The sequence below is a fragment of the Triplophysa rosa genome, linkage group LG4, assembly GCF_024868665.1.
Source record: "Triplophysa rosa linkage group LG4, Trosa_1v2, whole genome shotgun sequence".
NCBI classification, from domain to species: domain Eukaryota; kingdom Metazoa; phylum Chordata; class Actinopteri; order Cypriniformes; family Nemacheilidae; genus Triplophysa; species Triplophysa rosa.
In genome coordinates this window covers 5,829,411-5,849,179 of record NC_079893.1, presented here as the reverse complement: position 1 = coordinate 5,849,179, position 19,769 = coordinate 5,829,411, and the positions used below count along the sequence as shown (strand labels likewise).

Below are 19,769 nucleotides of genomic sequence, written 5' to 3'. Positions count from 1 at the left end.
TTTTAACAATGGCGATTTTGCTGTGCACTTAAAGTATTTAGTTAAGCTTTGTCTACTTTTGATGTAATAAGTTATTCTTTGGCCTCCAGGCTGTCTTAAGGATCTGTTCTTAAAAATTGTTTCAGTGAGCACAGTGTCGTCATCAGGGACAGCAGTAATTTAGATCAAATGCTTATGATGAAAATTATTATAAAAAGGCAAAAAAATCAAATAACATGATGTTATTGTTATTGTTCCCAATAGGGGTCTACATAAAATATATTTTTAAATCATATACATAAAATTATAAGGGTAGAACCACAAATACCAAAATGATGATAAAAAATGCTGTTTTTAAATGTATTAAAATGTAAATGGCATCGCTTGCTTTACCGGAATGAAAGTAAGATTATTATGAATGTTATACAGGACAGTTATACAACAACCGAGTTTTATTCGTTTTATATCTTTTTATTTGAAAAACTTTTTTATTTTGGGGTTTTAAAAACTGGATGACAGATTTCATGAAACTCACTCAACAATTTTTTCTTAAACAGAATATTGTATATTTTAAAGTGATTGTACATCACAGATCTTCACTGAAATTGTAAATCATGACCATAAACTAAACGTCCACGTTATTAAGTTTTTTTTGTTCAATTTAGTCAGGTATTTCATTTGTTGAAATTGTCCAGTGCAGAAGAAATTATATTGCGATAAAATACATGGGCTCATGCATGGCATTGATTTCAGTTGATTTATCTTGTTTTACAACTCGTCCTTGCTGGTTTCATTGGTAGATTTTGGGGACTCCTCGGTCGGTTCAGCTGATACCTGAAGATCACGAGGAGAGTTTGAGACACACCAGCACAAATAAATAAATGACACCATAAAAGCTGTTAAATGCCCATTTATACACTTTTGACTTACATCATCTTTATCCTCATCCTCATCATCATCTTCGTCATCTTCATCCTCTCCTTCTGGTAACACTCCACCATTATCCAGGAACTTTGAGAAAGTCTCTACATCCCTCTGTCCATTATAGTCGACAATCTGATTTCATATAGAGAATTGTGGTTTTTTAGTACCTTCAAAGTCATGTTTCATTTCACAATGTATGAACTCGCATTATGTTTTAAAGGTGAAGTAATCATTATGCTGCATGTAAGTGCGCATCATTTTTTTCACCTTCTTTTCAGCCACAGCAGGAAAGAATTTAAAGGTGGGAAATCCGTGTGCGGAGACCTCCTCCACCTCATTTTCCGTGGCATCCATTTTAGCAATGATTATATTCTCATGGTCTTTGTACTTCTCACCCAACTCATCCCAGATAGGTGCCAGCTCCTTACAGTGGCCACACCACGGAGCATCTGTGAGACGGAAACAAAGATCGCGTCAGTGGTGGTTTTGCATGCTTTTATTTGAATTTGAGAAGATAAGCGGCTTAACTTACAGAATTCCACAAAGACATTCTTAGTGTCATCAAAAGCCACTTCGGCAAAGTTCTTCCCTACAAGGACTTTAACAGGATTCTTGTCCCAGTCTTCTGGAATTTCTTGACTCTTCAAATGGGGCTATATTGAAAGTGTTTTATTAGATAAGTTGACACGCTTTCCTGATATACTCTTTAAAAACTGCTGCATTCCATTAAACATGGAAAGTCGTAATTTCCAACTTCGTATTTTCGTTGACGTTGGACCCCCATTTTACAGTGTTTGAAACAGTGTGACAGACAACATTCAAACATTGTAAAAAGTCGAAAGGTAAAAGTAAACATTCACTTTTAAGCAAATAAAACGCAATAATGAGTTAAACCTCTTAATTACGTTGAATCAACCGGTTTAGCAAACCCTTGCAGATGTTCAAAACAAATGTTAGCACTGCATAACGTTGTTTACTCTTCTTTAAGTTCTTTCTGTGTTGCCTTTTTGTTTGCTTAGATGTGGTTTATCTGCCAAATATCAGAAATTGTATGCTTGTAAAATAGGCTAGGAATAGGACATTGAATGAAATGCATTGCAATGCGACATTTTTATTATAACTTTCAATTTGATCTTAAGCTATGTCAAGTTACATGTTCTATAAATGAAGATGATTGGTTAAAACAGATACACACCTGTACTGTACCACCCAGCACTCCCTGACAAAATGTTCTTAATGTGTCTTTATTGATGACTGTTTCATTCATTGCGTATTTCATCACGGTCTCTGTGTTGATGAGGCGAGTAATAGGAACATCATTTTCAGAAAGACTGAAGTATTGTAGCACGTGGTTCACTTTGTCAGATGAAATGTCAATCTTGATGAAGAGCACCTAAAAGCACACATTTTAGGAATATTTTATTAAAATCATTAACAAAAAGGTCTAGTGGGCTTAAAAACCTTGGACTCTTGATTTCTGTACTAAAAAGTGCATAACGTACATTAAACAACACCAACAAATGTGTGTAGTGTACACTCTCAAAACAAAATGTGTTAAATAATAACTAATTTTTGTTTAACACATCTTTTTACCACATTATGTGTCATTTCATGTTGAAAAAGGGACAACAGGCTATAGATTATAAGTAAACACAACAGTTTTTGAAGTGTAGATAAATACTTAAAAAACTCACTTTGTCCTTAAACTCGCTGGCAACGGCTCTAAAATCCTCCAGCAGTGCATTGTGGGATTCCACAGTTGAATTTATGAATAGAATAAAGTGTTTATGGATTTTAGAGCCAAAAATATGATCAGCATTCTGGGAAGAAAAGATGAAAGTAAACCGTAATGAACCGCTTCTAATTTTGTTGTTTAAAGTTAGAATAGTACAATTAATAGATGTTACCTCTTCATTGAATGTAATGACAAGCTCTACACGGTTGGAATTGATGAAGGAAATCAGGTCATCTTTGTCTAGCTTGTCATCTTTGGAAAGCACCATGTCTGCACGCTTATCATCAAACTGAAATAATTACACAAAGACTGACTAAACTGTTTGGCAGATAACGCATTAAAGGAACAGTTCACCCCAAAATTTACATTTTGTCATCATTTACTCATCCTTTAAGTTGTTCCAAATCTGTATACATTTCTTTGTTCTGTGTTGACTATATATGCTCCTTGAACGCGCCAAAAAAAATGAAATGATGCGTGATGTTGTCTGATTCGAAACACCAAGGATAGAACCAGTCAAAAGTGCCCCAGAACCGTTTGCTTTCCTAGTTTTCAAAATATCATTGTTTGTGTTCAACAGAACAAAGACATTTATAAAGCAATTTTCCAACTAGCAGTTACAAGCATTCTTCCAAATATCTTTCTCTGTGTTCATCAGAACAAAGAAATGTATACAGATTTGGAACAACTCCCTTTCCTTTTGGAAACTATCCCTATACTTTCTTTTTTTCTTAGTATATAACCAGAACTTCAGAAGTTTCATATTTTTAGAAGATTATACAGTATATTCCTTCAAAATTACCTTTTTAAAGAGCACCACTGCATCGCCCTTCACATCATACTTCTTAAAGAGCTCCGGATTACTTGTGATGCCAAAGTTGACCTCCACTACAGTTAAAGATACATCATAAAAAGTCTTTGCCTCCTCCCCTTCCAGATCCTGTTACAGATAGAGAATACTAAAGATTAGCCTGCACTATTGCACACTCATGCAGGAAGTAAAGAACTTCCGTTTTTATATTACAACATGAAACTTGAAAAAATAAAAAAGTGACCAATGTTACTGTATATTCTAGTGCGGATATACAGGTTGCTGGATCCTAAAAGTCAGTTACCTTACGCAAACAATACATGTTTTACCTGGAAGAATCCGACCACCACCACGTCGTTGGAGTCCAGCAGTGCCTTTGCGCTCTTTACATCACTCAGAACAGTAGCGCTCGGTCCTGTGTGTCGCTCCAGCCATCTACTGATACCCATAACAGTTCGCTTTCCTATGCAAATGACAGGATAATGTCTGTGCAAACACACCCCCATATGGATATCACATTGTGCATTTAAGCAAATCAAGCATTACCAGTAAAATCTGTGGCGCTTTGCCTGTTGCCGTCTTTGAAGAATTTAATTGTGGGGAAACCGTCGATGTTGAACTCTTTGGCAAGTTCCCTTTCATCTGTCGCATCTACTTTGGCCAGTCGCACATCTGAAGACTCTTTCTTGAGCTGTTAGGCCACCTCAGCATATATGGGCTCCAAGGAACGACAGTGACCACACCACGGGGCATCTTTATAGGTATGGGGAAAGTTGAATGCAAAATCTACTCTTAAAACTTAAATTGCAATATGATTCTTTTTTCTGTAAACACATACATGTAAGTTACATGGCTCATATACAATAAAGACTTTAAGCAAAAGTTGAAGTGTTCTTACGACAAGGGTTTTTTTCAAAGATGCAATTTGCGCTGAAAATCTATTTATTACATTTTATTTGCAAATATATAATCTAAGAAAAAAATCTTTTTTATTTACCTAAGAATAAAATTCAGTTTGTAAAACTAGCCTGTGCAGAAAATTGCGTAAAAATACTATTGAAATAATAGTTACAATTCAACACCGTCGAAATTCAGATGCAAATTTCATGTAATAGAATTTATGTTTACAGTTCTTTACGCTATAGCCTACTTTAGCCTGTCTTGAGGAACGTTGCACTATGAATGACACTCCATGGCTGTAAAGTTTGCATAACTTGACCGCTTTAACCGTGAGAGAAATAACATCTGCGCTTTTAATGGATGATGTGTAAAGCTTGCGTTAGCATTCTTTCAACTTTTCTCCGCCTTCCACCACATACACCAACTTTTTTGTCAATATTATATATATTTTTTTTTTCATTTTCGAACAAATATTGTCACATGAATTAACATTTTTGCATGCGTTTTCCTTCTTTTGCAATATCCAAAAAAAAGCTCAACAAGCGCAAAATAAGCGCATTTGGACAAATTAAGAGCGACTTACAAAACTCCACGAGCAGGTACTTGTTCTCATTCAACGCCCTGTCGAAGTTGACGCTATGAAGGACCATGACGTTTTTCTCCTCTGTAATTTCGTCCGTCTTTTCTGGTTCTGGATCCTCTTCAGAATTGTCCTCTTTTTTCTCAACATGTTCCTCAACTTCTTCCTTAACTTCTTCTTCAACCTTTTGCTCGTCTGCCCGTACGCACAAGGCGCAGAGAAGAAGGGTGAAAGCCAGTACAGGTAGGAGCCTCATGATCGGATGGTGCTGAAATGAACCTGTCCATGCTGCTGTCCGATCATGTGGTGCTGATAAGAGATTCAACAGTGACGAGTCATTATAGAGAGCGTGCGTGGTGCAAAACTACTGGTCTCACTTCACGTGCTCTCACAGTTCCGTTCAGTTAGACATTAGATTACACTGCAAACAATATCATTACTTTCTTTGTTTCTTCTTTCTTTCAAGAAAATCTTTAAGTGCGTGATCACATCTAATAAAAGTGCATAGCCTTCATTGATAAAATTACAGCAATGTTGGATTGTTTGAATTAGCAATGATCAACCAAGCGCAGAACAAGTCTTTGTCACGTGACGTGCTGTGTAGACTGTTGAGTTTGCTCGCGTACACGTAAGCACTCACACAGAGATGAAGATGTGCAATGAGCTCCTTTTCTGCAAAGATGTTTGTTACCCTGGGGTATTGTAACTTAAGCCCTTAAGCAAATGTACTTAAGCAAATTCACTCAAAAACACACGTTTAAAATACACAGAATGTGAATCCATGTGCCCTGCTATTTGCCCTCCAATGTGTGTCTCCAGGACTCTATTGTATTTTAATCTACACGTGGCTTTAAAATGAGTTCAAATGCATATTTATTTTGACAGCATGCAACTTTAAGATAATAAGTAATGTGTGTGCATGTATATGAGTAGGCAAGATGAGTAGGCTATCACAGAGAAATGTGTCAAAACCAGGTTGGTTTACCTGTTTTGAGAGCAATATATAAACAAAGTTGTAAAGTCAAGATTAAGAGAACACCGTTGACCAAAATATTTCCACCACCAATTACTTTTTATAGACTGTGAAAGGATTAGTCACGATTAATCACGAATAAAAGTTTGTGTTTACATAATATGTCTGTGTACTGTGCATATTAATTTTGTATTTATAAACTCATACATGCATATATTTAAGAAAAATATAAACATTTATAAACATTTATATAGGCCCTATAATTTAAATTATTGGTAAATGTAAATAAATACATCTAAATATTCCCTAAATATGAATAGCCTACATGTATGTGTACGTGCATGTTTTTATAAATTCAAAATAAAAATGCACAGTACATAGACAATTATTACGTACACTGAAAAAAAGTGAAACTTTGGACAACTTAAAAAAATTACATTACAAGAAATTTTATTATTTTTTCTCAAATTATATTTATGGCTTGATTCAAATAAAAATGTATACATTTCAACAAACCACCATTATTGTGATCAGTGTTTGCTTTCGTTGGGCTTTTGATCCTCGATTTTGGTTCAATTAAATCTCTTTTCTCTATAAGTGTTTACAATAATGTTTCAATAAGAACACCCGTGCATTAATAAGAAAAGAAAAGATGCTTTAAAGTTACATTTTTGTGATGTCGATCAAGCTTTGATAAATATGAGAAGTGACACTAAATAATGTGGAAGTTGATCTTTTACGACTGACTCGAATGTCCTGGTTCACAAATACAAAGATACTGTGATAAAATAAACAGACAATTGTCTTGGCACACTTAGACATCAACAGTCATCATACGAATCTCAACAATGGTGACAATCATCAAACTAATTCAGATAAACAGATCAACGCCAATGCATGCTGGGAGTCATGAATGAGTTTTGTACTATGATGTTACCCAGCATGCATTGCCGCATGAAGCTTTCTTTTGTTGATTGCCACCATTGTTGAGACACACTGAATCTTGAAGTCTAATTGATTCAACAATTTAACAATTTTTTGAGTGTTTTCTATTAGTTCATATTGTGTTTTAGTACCACTGTTTAAATCTCACCTTGTAGGATCACACAACATTCACACATTAATAACACACTCCTGAGCAATTATTTACACAATGATTACAGTCACCAATCACTTGATCCCAATGGATCTTAGTTTTCATTGCCTCAACAAATGTGTTTTAACACACTGTCACAACAGACCATGAAAACTTATCATTAAAATATAAGTCAAGAGCCCAACTAGCAAATTCACAATAATGATCACAATAATGGTGGTTTGTTGAAATGTATAAATTTCGATAAACTAATAAAATTGTGTGTAAAAAGTTGACGTAATATTTTTAGGTTGGTCCAAAGTTTCACTTTTTTCAGTGTAAACACAAACTTTTATTCTGGATACGATTGATCACGATTAACCGTTTGACAGCCCTATTTCATAGTTTTTAGCACATTCGTTTTATTAAACAAAACAAACAACAAAATATGGTTGGACAAGAACACTAAATGTCTTTTCTCTAAAATAAAAGATATTAACATTTTTGTATCCAGAACACAAAGCAACAACCTGAAGCAAGAAATAAAAAAATAAAAGATAAACATTGAGATATATTGCTAAAACAAGTGAAAGCATCCACCAGTGGATGCGACAAAATACATTTAATATTTATTATACATTCTCACAAAACAGTGATGGGAATAAAAAACAGTTTTGCTTCTAATAATAGTTTGCTTGTACAATCTTTAATGATTATTGTGGTTATCAGACAACAAGATTCTAATGAACAATATACTTTGGAGTGCATGGGACTGTTTATGTTAAAATTTCTATTATAACAGCTGGAGGTCACAGTTGAATTCATTGGTATCTTTATCAATGGCCCAGTGAGCAAGTAAATCACTAAAATCTGGGGTGCTTGAGCTACTGAGAGTCCCTGGAATACAAGAGCTGGTCATGGTGCAAACATTAGTATTATTGTACATGCTCAATGAAGAATTGATGTTAATGGAGCTCTCTGAAGTGTTGGCCATACCGAATGAGTTCTCCTGCGTGTTTGTATCACTAAACAACTGGTGTGAGAGAGGCTCTGTCCAGAAGCTGATTGGCAGGCGACGTTGGCTCATGGGTAGACCACGCCCCTTGCTTTGAGCATCTTGAAAGAGCTCTGCAAGGGGCCCTAGTGGCTCAGGCTCCTCCCCCTGCCCTGATGATGCAACTTTAATGAAGTCAGCATAGTAGCGCTGACGGCCCCCAACTTTAGAACACGGTGTCTCTGCATAAATGTCACAGGTATCAGGGTCTTGGCTCCGGCCAAAGTAGCGTTGGACATCATTGCTGATGAGCTCGGCGAAGCGCAGCAGCTGATTGGTCATCTCAGAGTCATGGGGGGTGGGGTCAAAACTCCATGGCTCTTCTTCATGAGACACAATGGAGACTACATCCTCGTCATCTTCCAAACTATCTTCGACCTCCTGCCTCAGCTCCTCTTCATACTCTTCCTCAGTCTCCTTCTCATCCTCCACAGAAAGGAAGCAAGCCTGCAGAGGTCTCGCTAAAGCAAAATGACTCAGCGGTCTGATCACGCTTGCTGCCATGCTATAAAAAGAAATAAAAAAAGAAATGTGAGAATGTGAGCATAAACAGACCTAAAGATTGTCACTTGTTACTTTAGTGAAATTTTCAATTTCAATGTTGGCATATACATTGATATAGCTCAATAGTGGGCCATAATTTGTCATAATGGAAATCTGCTATTAAACAGCCAAACAAGGAAATTTGAGCTCCAAACAACAATTAGAAATACAAAACAATCCATGGAACAGCGGGACAACAAGTAACACACAAAATACAAAGCCATTGTTTTAAATTATAGCCTATGTTAAAATTATGTTTGAATTAAAACCACCAAACCAGCAAACTGCACAAACTTGAGAAAACAGGCATTTGAGCAAAACTCAAGAAGAAACATCAAGCACCTTACATGCAAAAACCATTGTCAATGTAAAGCTGCATTATAGGAAAAATAGCCAATAACATTTGCCAAAGCGAATTATGTGTTTATACCATCATATCTTCTGTTTAAAAAAATATAAATGTAAAAAAAAGAATTTAGACATTGAAATCAGTGTGAAAAAATGAGTGATGGGTTTTGTTGAAAGAAAGAAAGAAAGAAAGAAAGAAAGAAAGAAAGAAAGAAAGAAAGAAAGAAAGAAAGAAAGAAAGAAAGAAAGAAAGAAAGAAAGAAAGAAAGAAAGAAAGAAAGAAAGAAAGAAAGTTAGAAAATGAGTTGTTTATACCATCATATATTCTGTTTAAAAAATAAAAACTTAAACATTAGAGATATACAGAAGCTAGTTCACCCAAAGATGAAAATTCTGTCATGATTTACTCACTCTCTAGAAGTTCCAAACCTGTCTACATTTCTGTGGTTGAACACAGAGAAAGATATTTGGAAGAATGCTTGTTACCAAACAGTTCTTGGCCACCATTGACAGAAAAAATACAATGTGAGTCAAAAGTGCCTCATGTTTGTTGTACATTCTTCAAAATATATTTCTTTGTGTTCATCTGAACAAAGAAATGTATACAGATTTGAAACAACTCGAAGGTGTGTAAATGGTGACAGAATTTTTCATGTTGGGTGAACTATCCCTTTAAAATCAAGAAAGAAAGAAAACAAAAGTGATAAATCTTAATCCAATGCATCATTTGTGGGTCTCTTACCGTATGGATGTTGCTTCTGAATTTGTGCTCTCCGTTCCGCGTTATGGGCATTTATCGGTTCGGTCATTTATACCCATCGCTTCAGGTGAGTCTGTTTTCCGAGCAAATATTTACGCGCACGTCTGTAATTGTGTTCTGGTTAAACAGAGCATGAGTTTGTCTTGGCGCCCGGCAACCGGAGAGTCGAACGGAAACAGGCGCAAAGCGGCGGCCGCTATAACGCCGCGTCTGCCGGGGGACGCTCAAGTGTCCCCAACACACACACACACATGAACAGAGACACGCATGCAAACAGTCCGAGACTACAGAGCTTATCTCGTACAGGGTGGGCACTTAAGGGTAAACCTAAAAAGGCGTGAAATCGCATCTTACGCTGTTTTGACTTTTGAATGAGCCCCTTTATAAAAACCCATTAAAAAGACAAGCAATGCTAATTATGTTATCCTACCTGTGCATGGTGTCTTAGACCTTATATATACAATTAAGGTCAAAGTATTTTTCTTTTCAAATCAACAATATAATATACAACAATATCTGATAGCAATAAAATGTTGCTTAATAGGTTAATATAACAGAAAAGGTTTGATGTCAAAGGTTTCCGCACATCAATAGAATTTTTGCTATTTGTTATTGCAGTGTTTATCTTTTCACCCGAAGGCATATGCTTGAAATTACTCTTGTAGAAATGCATAAATTGAGTCAAAACATTGGGAAACATATGCATTGTGCAAACTTATGTGCCATCTTGCCAGGTAAACAGTATTTGAAAGTATATAAATGGGAGGTGGCAAAAAAGCAAGTGTGTGTGTGTGTACAGCATGGGTTAAATAAGAGTCGGACGCAGGGCAATAGAGGCCCTAATGACCAGCAGCAGAGAGTGTAGCATCTGGACTAACATATGTTAGAGAACAAGAACACTTAACAGCAGCTGAGGCAGCATGTAATGGTTTAACTATCCATAAACCACAGGTAGACAATACTACATCACAAAAATTCTGCAGTAAATAAAAGAAATGATTACATCTTAACAAAGAGTTGCTTTATAAAGAGCACTGATGTTTGTTTGCAAGAATAAAGCAGTGAGTTTTAGTTTTAAGAATTGTGTGGGGGTACTTTTCCTAATTCCTATAAGTCATATGCATTTTGGTTAAACTAGCTCTTTAAGAAAGCAAAGCAAAAACATATAAAGATAAAAAATCAGACACAGTAAACAATATACTGAATTAGAATTATTCAATTCAATTCATGCTTTATTTCAGACTCTTAGGTCCATATCAAGACAGTACAAGAAACAGAAAACGATTAAAAATACAACAGACCCATTTAAACATAAGCTTCCGTTCCAACGTTTCCAAAAACAGGATGAGTACCTTGTCTCACTCAATGTAACATTATTTAAAGGGGTCATATGGCGCGAATACGTGTTTTTCTGTGTCTTTGGTGTGTTATAAATTGGCCACGCATGTATTAGACACGTAAAATTGCAACAATTAACAAATCTACGTCAGTTCGTGGTGATGAGTTGACTAAGACCGCAAGTAAGGTGGGCGTACCTGTCAGTACAATTGCTTTGGAACCTGATGTTCCAAATATGGTAAGAGGCGTTACATTTCCATCACACGATTGCAGTATTCCACCAATCACTACGCACTGGTTAACTGGCCAATCATAGCACACCTCGCTTTTCAGAGCGATGAGCTTTGTAAAAAATCTGCACGTTTCAGAGAGGCGGGGCAAAAAGGAAATACAAACATGCACGATATGTGGAAAATAGCGTTTTTGAACCTTAAATCGTGTATACACATTGCATTACATCTAAAACAAACCATAATATTCGTTTCAGCCGTGTCATATGACCCCTTTAATGACAGCTGTGTCACGTACCTTACTGCATTTACCTCATAGTAAGGACGTTGTAATTATTGACCAGCAGATGGCAGTGTATCAACACTGTATTTCGTCTACTTATCACTGTAATCATTATATTTGATGGCTGAATTTTTAGAATCATTAACATCTTGAGTCCTAGGAATAAAAAGTAGGCCTTTGTTAAAAATGTAATTTTATGTCCTTCAAAAAGACCGAATGCAAAGATAAAACTGTTGTTATACACACCGGCATGAGGGTGCTGCTTCATTCTCACTTGGTTTGGCGCCCTCTGTCTAATATCGCCAAGAATCATTTTTTCATCCATAAACAGATTCCTTGGTGATGAATGTTCACGAGGTTGAACTGCGATCAAATCCGCTGGCTGAACGTCTAGGTGTATGATTAATATTCATGACGCAAGCATCGCGAGCAGCCAGAAGTCGTGCGCACGCAGCCACGCACGCTGGACGCAGTCCAGTAATCTTGAACCAGGAAGTCATGTGTTAAAACACTCTTCTGGATATGTGAAACACACAACAATGGGCTGACTAGACAAATTTTACGCTGAAAAATGGAAAAGTATTTTGCACTGTGCCTTTTACTTTATGCCATCGCTGGCTGTTTATGTGACGGTGAGTTCGATGTCTTTGAAGCGTTTGAGCAATCTTTATTTTATGACATTGACACCGGTTGTGTTGCTAATTAAAACTGTCGCCTGTTTTCTTAAACCTATCTAAGGTAAACATGTTATAAAAGAAGAACAGCGTGAAGTTCACCACGGATTTTGCCGGTAACGCAGATTGAGTTTGTTTACCTCTGACGTTTCGTGATGTCATTTTCTGCCCTCCAGACGTAACTTACTTGAACAGGTTTTACTCTAAAACGCCTCAGAAGTTGTCCAAATACAGCTGGTTCGGAAATGTTCGGCTCCATCACTTCAGGGTCCCGGAGGATACGGTGCTCGTGCGGTGGCTGCTCACGGTCACGAGGGGGTCCGTGATGAACTGCGGCGACCAGAACATTACTGTGTATGCATATATTTGATTCATTTCCGTAATATATCGTTTATAATGCTGTTAATGGAAAGTGATGACGAATCCTCTGTTGGCATAGTAACCCTACTGGCCATCAAAATGCGGTAGTTACTACTGTAAAACTGTATAATATATCAAAGGCAGACTGAAGATAGTGGACGAAGTGGCAGCTAAATGATCAAGTAGCAACAAATCGAATTAACTTAAATTTGCATTGATTTTTGTCAATCTAATCCGAATCACCAGGCACTTTAGGTCAGGAGCGCCACCGGTCATCAACCCCATCAACACAGAGTTCCCGAACTCAACGTCAGTCACTCTTGCCCACAACATTACACTGACTGTTCCAACTGGACAGAGCAGTAATGTGACACTGTTCAATGTGACCCACCCCAAACCTGGCGACTGGTTCATGGCCGCTCACATGCCCAAGGATGACGGCAAGATAGAGCAGCAGGTTCATATTCATCTTTATTTTTGGTGGCACTTTGTTTAAATGCTCTTCTTGCTTCCAAAGAACAGAAGTGCAATATGTGTTTTTCTGTTATAGGGATTGCCGTCTTGCTCGTATTTGTTTCAGCCGCAGATGTTTGTGAGAAGAGCGGCTGACCTGCCAGTCCTGACTCACCACATTCTGCTCCATCAAACGCTAACAGCAGACGAAGCATCAGCTCTGTTTAAGTATGTGCTATTGTGTGTATAAATAGATTGCGCTGTGTATATTGGCATTGTTGGTTTCTTAAGCATATTGTCTCTGTTATGCACAGAATTTGTCTGCAGAAATTTGTAATGTCACTCTTCACTCAAAGATCTACCGAGACCCATACATGACAAAAAAAACTTCTATGTGACCCTTATGTTTAATTATAATAAGTATAATTTACAGTATATTACAGAAAAAATTCAATTATAATTAGGGCTGTCAAACGATTAATCGTGATTAATCGAATCCGGAATAAAAGTTTGTGTTTACATAATATATGCTGGTGTTCTGTGCATATTAATTTTGTATTTATAAACACATATACATAAATGCATATATTTAAGAAAAATATAAAATATAACTATTAATAAACTTTTATTTACAATTTAAATTATTGGTAAATATAAATAAACAAGTATGTGTATTTTTGTCTTTATAAATACAAAATGAATATGTACAGTACACAGATATATATTATGTAAACACAAACCTTTATTCTGGATGCGATTAATCGTTTGACAGGCCTAGTATTTATTAACACATACACATACATGCATATATTTAAGGAAAATCAAAAAATGTATAAACATTTATTTATAATTTCAATTATTGGTAAATATAAATAAATATATTAAAGTATTTCCTAAATATATATTCATGTGGTTGTGTTTGTATTTATAAATACAAAATTAATATGCACAGTACATAGATAAATATTATGTAAACACAAACTTTTGTTCTGGATGCGATTAATCGCGATTAATCGTTTGACAGCTCTAATTATAATTCAGTTAATGCTTGAAATCAAACTTTGATGCTCATTATAGCCTGGATTGTTCCCACAATTTATTTATACATGAATTAGTGCTCTCCTTTTAGGTAAATCATGCTCATGTTTTATCATTTCGTTCACGTTATAACATAAAACCGTCACATCTAATGCAGACAAGATATGTAAATAAGAGACAGTATGTGTTGCAAGTATAAATATGAGTACTTGTGCTGCTTGTAATTTATGAAGCCATACAAAAAAAATATTTGAAAAGGATATTATGCTATCGTAATTCTTTGTGAAAATATCAAATATTTGTATTGGTCTTAAGACGGGCTTCATTTCTTCATTCAAAATACCAATACTGTAGGTGCTAATATTGTAGCAGAGACCACTCTTTCAACACATTTACTTTTTTTTAAATAAATGTATCTGAACTGCGAAGAGGTGTCGCTGTTCGGTGTGTGTTTGCTTTATAATTTTTTTATCAAAATGCAATGCGTTTTTCTTTTTAGAGTTTTTGTCCCAGAGCTCTCCTCCAGACTGGATGTTTTGATCCAGAACATCTCTCTGAAGGGAAGTGACCTCTCTATCACCCTCGGCGTCAGCACTTTAAGGCCCGGCTCTGTAGTGACAGTGAACTGTTCACAGTTAGAACCCTGCACTGCGTCGCTCTCCACCCCTCCGTGGAACACCTGGGTGCTAGTTACGATCAAGACCGGTCAACCTAACACCACAGTGGATTTCAACATCTCCGCCAATGTCACAGGTCATCTACCACTTCTGTTTCCCTAAATGGCTTTTCGCCTGTTTTGCTAAACTAACATTTTTTTAATTCCATGTTTCCTCGTTTTCATACAGTGGGGTGTAAACCTTTAAGCGTCTCTTCGAATTTCAACACTTCAGCATTCATTTTCCCCCAAAGCAACAGCAACGCATCTCTTTCTGGGACGAACCAGCAGGGACTGCGTGGTAACAGTTCCGGCCCTGTGTGCATGAGGAGCCCGACTGTATTCAGAGACGAACAGGATGTGCTTTCACTACGCTTCATAGTATCCAGCAACCTGAGTGTGACTTCTGACCTCCCGACCGTGCTCACACTGGATCTGGACTCTACCGCTGACAGTGGGGGTACATTTGTCGTACAGCTCCTTTTGAACACTGTAAGCAACTTTGTTCATATTATTAATAATAATATTTTTAAGTTATACATAGTGCTGTTATACATTGTGTCATGTGATTGTGACAGAGTGCTCTGATTGGTGGATTTGGAAGCGTCAAAGCATGCCTCACACCTGCAGCTCCCGTAATTAATGTCAACACTAGCAAACAATGCTATGCAGGTTAGTCATACATGAGCATTCAGGTGTTATGCTTCATGTCTTGCGTGACTCATTTGACATGCATGTTCTGTGTGTGTGTGCCTCTAGCGTTCGCACAGGGATATTCTCTGAGCGTGAGCAAAAATGAATCACGTGTGCTGTTGAGGATTCCTTTTCCAGAGGCAGCGATGTGGTACCTCAGCCTGCAGACGCTCTGCAATGACAGGTCAGTATACAGTATAGAGCACAATATTGAACACCTGTTGCATGAACAGACATGAGGTCTTAGTTTACTGAAACTAAAACAATTCATTCAAATCAGGTCAATACCTGTATATGTTACATATAAATTAGGGCTGTCAAACGATTAATCGCGATTAATCACATCCAGAATAAAAGTTTGTGTTTACATAATATATATCTGTGTACAGGGCATAATAATTTTGTATTTATAAACACAAAACATACACATACTTGTCTATATGTTTAGGAAATAATGTATTAATTTATATTTACCAACAATTTAAATTCCTAATAAACGTTTATTTTATATTTTTCTAAAAGAAATGCATTTATGTGTATGTGTTCATAAATACAAAATTAATTAGCACAGAATACCAACATAAATTACGTAAACACAAACTTTTATTCTGGATGCGATTAATCACGATTAATCGTTTGACAGTCCTAATATAAATTAAACTTAACAGAAATGATACATTTTACCTTAGCAATAAACTGAAATAAGTCGAGGCACTAAAATTATTAGCGGGAAATAAAAATGATAAAATTCTAAAACTGAATAAATGAAGCCTATATAGCAATAAAATAAAATAGTAAATTGTGAAATGACAAAAGGATATAACATTCATTTGCTAAAATTGCTAAATACCTAAAAATGTAAATTCTAAAAATACATACTGATAAAAGACATATGTATTGTATGCAATCGCTTTGGAAAAAAGCTTCCGCCAAATACATAAATGAAAAAACAAAAAATGTCAAATATTTTTATATTTTGTAAAATATTTTTTTAACCCAACACAATTAGATTATTCCAATTGGATTTTTATATATTTTTGGCACCCCTCAACATCGAGTGTGGATAGCATTATAATAATATAGTGTTCTGTAGTTATTCGCCGTTGCTTTATTTATATGTGTTATACCATAATATTTTCCTTCCAGTGTTGACTGCAAAAATGCATCAGCCGTAGTCAGTGTATCTGTGAGCGTCACCGCCTGCATCGAGGACTGCGGACCGTACGGAGAGTGCAGACTGCTGCGCACAAACGGCTACCTCTATGCCGCATGTGTGTGCAAAGCTGGTAAACACGCACACACAGAGAGAGTAAGAGCTGAGGACAAAAACACATTATAGTCTGAATTGGCTCTTACTGGATTCCTGTTGGCAGGTTGGCAGGGATGGGGCTGTACGGATGGCTCGACTGCGCAGTCGTTCTCTCGTCAGATGGCTGCAGCTCTGCTCCTCACCCTCAGCAACCTCTTCTTCATTCCACCCATCATTGTGGCGCTTTATAGAGGCTATCACACTGAGGCGGCTGTATACTTCTTTACCATGTTCTTCTCAACGGTACATAATGTCAAGCGTTTTTCTGCTTCGTTTGTATTTTCTTTCAGATGCTGTTTTAAAAATAGCCCAAAACGTTCGTTGTCAACAGAAATGAATCTAAATGTGCCTTAGCATTTATAATCCTATATATACAGTATATCTAACCAAGTGTGTGTTTGTAGTTTTATCATGCATGTGACCAGCCCGGTGTGACCGTCATGTGTATCATGGACTATGACACTCTCCAGTTCTGTGATTTCTTGGGTTCTGTTGTGTCAGTGTGGGTCACCATCCTGTGCATGGCACGACTCCTGGAGCCGGTCAAATATGTGAGTACAGCGCTATGGGTTTGTAAATCTGTGTTCCATGAGATCAGCGACAATGAATCTATTGGTACGAGCTTATAGCTTGTCAAACCAGATTTTCCTGTTCTTTAAGAAAACCATTTCTGCATGTTTTTGTACTTGATGTACAGTATGTTTGTTGCATAGCAACCCTCCACAAGGTCACATAGCTATTTTTACTGGCCCTGTTGCTAATGTATAATCTTAAAGTTTTAGCTTTCTGTAAGTAACCACTTGGAAATCCTTCGCTATCAGATTGTAACATGCTGAAATTCAGAAAACCTCAGCAGCTGCATAGCAACGCACTAGTAAGAGCTTTGAAGTGCTTTGCAACAATTGCATTTCTTCCAAAAATGTTAAAAGCTATTTATCCACTACATTGTAACTATGATTTGTACATTTTTTATTTGGATAAAATAGTTATAATTTTTCTTGCATTTTAGATGTTGTTTATGGGGGGCACTCTTGTCATTTCCATGGTGATGCAGTTGGATCGCAGGGGGCTGTGGAACCTTTTAGGCCCCGTCCTCTTTTCGTTGGTCATTATGGTCACAGCCTGGGTAAGCTTGGCTTTTATATTACATATAGATCACAATTAATTTTTTTAAACTATTCGTTGCCTTGAAATGATAAGGTTTTATCTACATTCTGAGCAGTTTTGAGATATTGAGCTTTAAAGTTTTTTCCACTTGACTTTGTGGATACATAACCTTTTTGTTCCCAAAGTCCCAAAATGTACACAACATGAAGGTAAAATATTACATAATGTAAATAAGTAGTTGCAGAATATATACTGTATGTGAATTACTCATTTTTTACATAAACGTCAGATAGAACCTTAAAATTCCAGAGCGACGTAGGCTCTGCGTTCAATGTTTTTTTACTTTAATGTATGTCATTTAGAAACTCAAATGTGTCATTTTAGATTTTAGAGTTTTGATACCCACAAAGTTTTAACAATGTATTACTTGAATTCACTTAAAGTTGCTTTGGAAGCAGGCATCTGCCTAATGCATACATTTATAAAGCAATGTATTTCTGTTCCTCAACAGACCTATCGAAGTGTGAAACGTCACCACTGTTACCCTCCGTCATGGCGTCGCTGGGTCTTGTTCTTGCTGCCGGGCATCGGGTCTGCAGTTATCGGAGTGTGCGTGTACGTCTTCGCACAGACCGACATTAACTACTTCTACACTCATTCCATATGGCACGTGATGGTAGCGACAAGCGTGGTCTTCCTCCTGCCGCCCCGCGAAAAACACGTCCCACCCTGGGGCTGGACGCACAAAATCTGCGGGTATAAGTTATGTAAAAATGAGAAAGAAGAGTTTTACACTGTCAGCGGAACGTAATATTTGCACAAACCTCAGTGGATGGCCACGCTACATTGCTGTTTTAGCTTTAAGAGTCGAATCGAGCTTTACCCGGAATATTGTGTGTCACAATAGCCATTTTTTATTTGAAAGGTAAACTAGTGAATGTCAATGAATGATTCTGTTTACTCCGTTAAGCACTTTTTTGAGATCAAGAAAATCACTTTGTGAGAGAAAATGAGTAAACCAGAAAGCCGTCTTGCTTGTGGACGAAAATTACTTTGTTGTTATCCATTTTCATTTAGCACTTTCTTCATTTGACACTACTTAGTAAGAATTGATTTGTTGGGCATTGTGAGCTGTTTTTATACACTAACCTTATGTTTAAAGCAGTTCCTTTATTTTATTTTAGGAGCCAAACTTGTTTCACGGGTTTATTTAAACCACTGTCAGGAATGTTTTCGTAGGAATGTTTAAGTACCTCCCACATTTTGTCTTCATCAGACACTTTGAAAGCCTTGATATCTTCCTTGAAATGTTGTTCTAACAATTTAAAGGTGAAACACTTTATGCACTTGCTTGGTTACAGTATGTATGTTCTTTGGAAGGTCATACTGATGTGTTTACGCTGGACGTCTGTATTGGTCGAGGCTTTACGTAGAAATGGATTTACTTTACTTCTTAACCTCAGGCTGTTTTCATGAAGGCATTTGTGAAATTGTCTTGGAATTTCATTTGTCATGGCAGTTTTCTATTTGTGGGCTTGTCTCTTGTTGTGATGTTAATTGTTAAATTAGGGTTGAAATATTATTTGTTTTACATAAATGGTTTTGTATGTATTTTTTGAATCATGGAAAATATTGTCTTGTGTCTTACAATTAAAAAAGATTACGATTTATGTTAAGTTCAGTGCACCACTCAAGTACTTCAACTGTTTTCTTTATTTTTGATCGTTTCGTTTAGTTCACTACATATATTTTTTATCCCAACAGTCCTCCTTTGTATTTGTGTCAAACGGCAGGCCCATATATGCGTATTGGAGGTGGAATCACATGAATATCTATTTATGTTGATGAAGGTTGTTTATTTTTTGTATTTGTTTTAGTTCTCTATATACCCGTTTCTGATATTAAATGTTTTCGAATATATGCTAATAAATGAAAAAGACAACTATA

At 36.5% G+C, this 19,769-nt stretch overlaps 3 protein-coding genes across 5 annotated transcripts; 1 reads left to right on the top strand and 2 right to left on the bottom strand.

Moving 5' to 3' along the window:
* Positions 1 to 54: 54 nt before the first annotated feature.
* Positions 55 to 12,413, bottom strand: pdia2 (protein disulfide isomerase family A, member 2). Its single transcript, XM_057330951.1, is given in 12 exon segments — positions 55 to 813; positions 910 to 1,035; positions 1,171 to 1,352; positions 1,436 to 1,556; positions 2,099 to 2,296; positions 2,598 to 2,723; positions 2,811 to 2,927; positions 3,441 to 3,578; positions 3,779 to 3,912; positions 3,996 to 4,202; positions 4,933 to 5,238; positions 12,395 to 12,413. Coding segments are annotated over 11 exon segments (1,668 nt in total). The 5' UTR covers positions 5,186 to 5,238; positions 12,395 to 12,413; the 3' UTR covers positions 55 to 747.
* LOC130552594 (protein PERCC1) lies at positions 7,303 to 11,931 on the bottom strand. 3 transcript variants are annotated; one of them, XM_057330961.1, is made up of 3 exons: positions 11,780 to 11,870; positions 11,563 to 11,689; positions 7,303 to 8,536 (listed from the first exon to the last, which is right to left on the bottom strand). In XM_057330961.1, the coding sequence occupies exons 1-3, from the start codon at positions 11,856 to 11,858 to the stop codon at positions 7,771 to 7,773; spliced, it is 972 nt and encodes a 323-aa protein (XP_057186944.1). In that variant the 5' UTR covers positions 11,859 to 11,870; the 3' UTR covers positions 7,303 to 7,770. The 3 variants fall into 3 exon arrangements, with proteins under 3 accessions (XP_057186944.1, XP_057186947.1, XP_057186945.1); XM_057330964.1 differs by lacking the exon at positions 11,563 to 11,689 and having other exon boundaries at positions 7,307 to 8,536; positions 11,780 to 11,931; XM_057330962.1 differs by lacking the exons at positions 11,563 to 11,689; positions 11,780 to 11,870 and adding an exon at positions 9,665 to 11,555 and having other exon boundaries at positions 7,307 to 8,536.
* Positions 11,987 to 19,762, top strand: pgap6 (post-glycosylphosphatidylinositol attachment to proteins 6). The gene is made up of 13 exons (XM_057330950.1): positions 11,987 to 12,165; positions 12,384 to 12,561; positions 12,814 to 13,024; positions 13,118 to 13,248; positions 14,558 to 14,811; positions 14,904 to 15,205; positions 15,292 to 15,385; positions 15,473 to 15,590; positions 16,553 to 16,692; positions 16,780 to 16,958; positions 17,120 to 17,266; positions 17,725 to 17,841; positions 18,334 to 19,762. The coding sequence occupies exons 1-13, from the start codon at positions 12,105 to 12,107 to the stop codon at positions 18,631 to 18,633; spliced, it is 2,232 nt and encodes a 743-aa protein (XP_057186933.1). The 5' UTR covers positions 11,987 to 12,104; the 3' UTR covers positions 18,634 to 19,762.
* The last annotated feature ends 7 nt before the right edge of the window (positions 19,763 to 19,769 follow it).

Coding starts and splice junctions, on each gene's coding strand:
- pgap6 (XM_057330950.1), top strand. CDS start 12,105: ATGGAAAAGTATTTTGCACTGTGCCTTTTACTTTATGCCATCGCTGGC. Junction 16,693..16,779: donor CGCATGTGTGTGCAAAGCTG/GTAAACACGCAC, acceptor TCCTGTTGGCAG/GTTGGCAGGGATGGGGCTGT. Junction 16,959..17,119: donor TTACCATGTTCTTCTCAACG/GTACATAATGTC, acceptor GTGTGTTTGTAG/TTTTATCATGCATGTGACCA.
- LOC130552594 (XM_057330961.1), bottom strand. CDS start 11,858: ATGGATGAAAAAATGATTCTTGGCGATATTAGACAGAGGGCGCCAAAC. Junction 11,690..11,779: donor GAAGCAGCACCCTCATGCCG/GTGTGTATAACA, acceptor TTTTATTCCTAG/GACTCAAGATGTTAATGATT. Junction 8,537..11,562: donor TACAACGTCCTTACTATGAG/GTAAATGCAGTA, acceptor TTCTTTTTATAG/CATGGCAGCAAGCGTGATCA.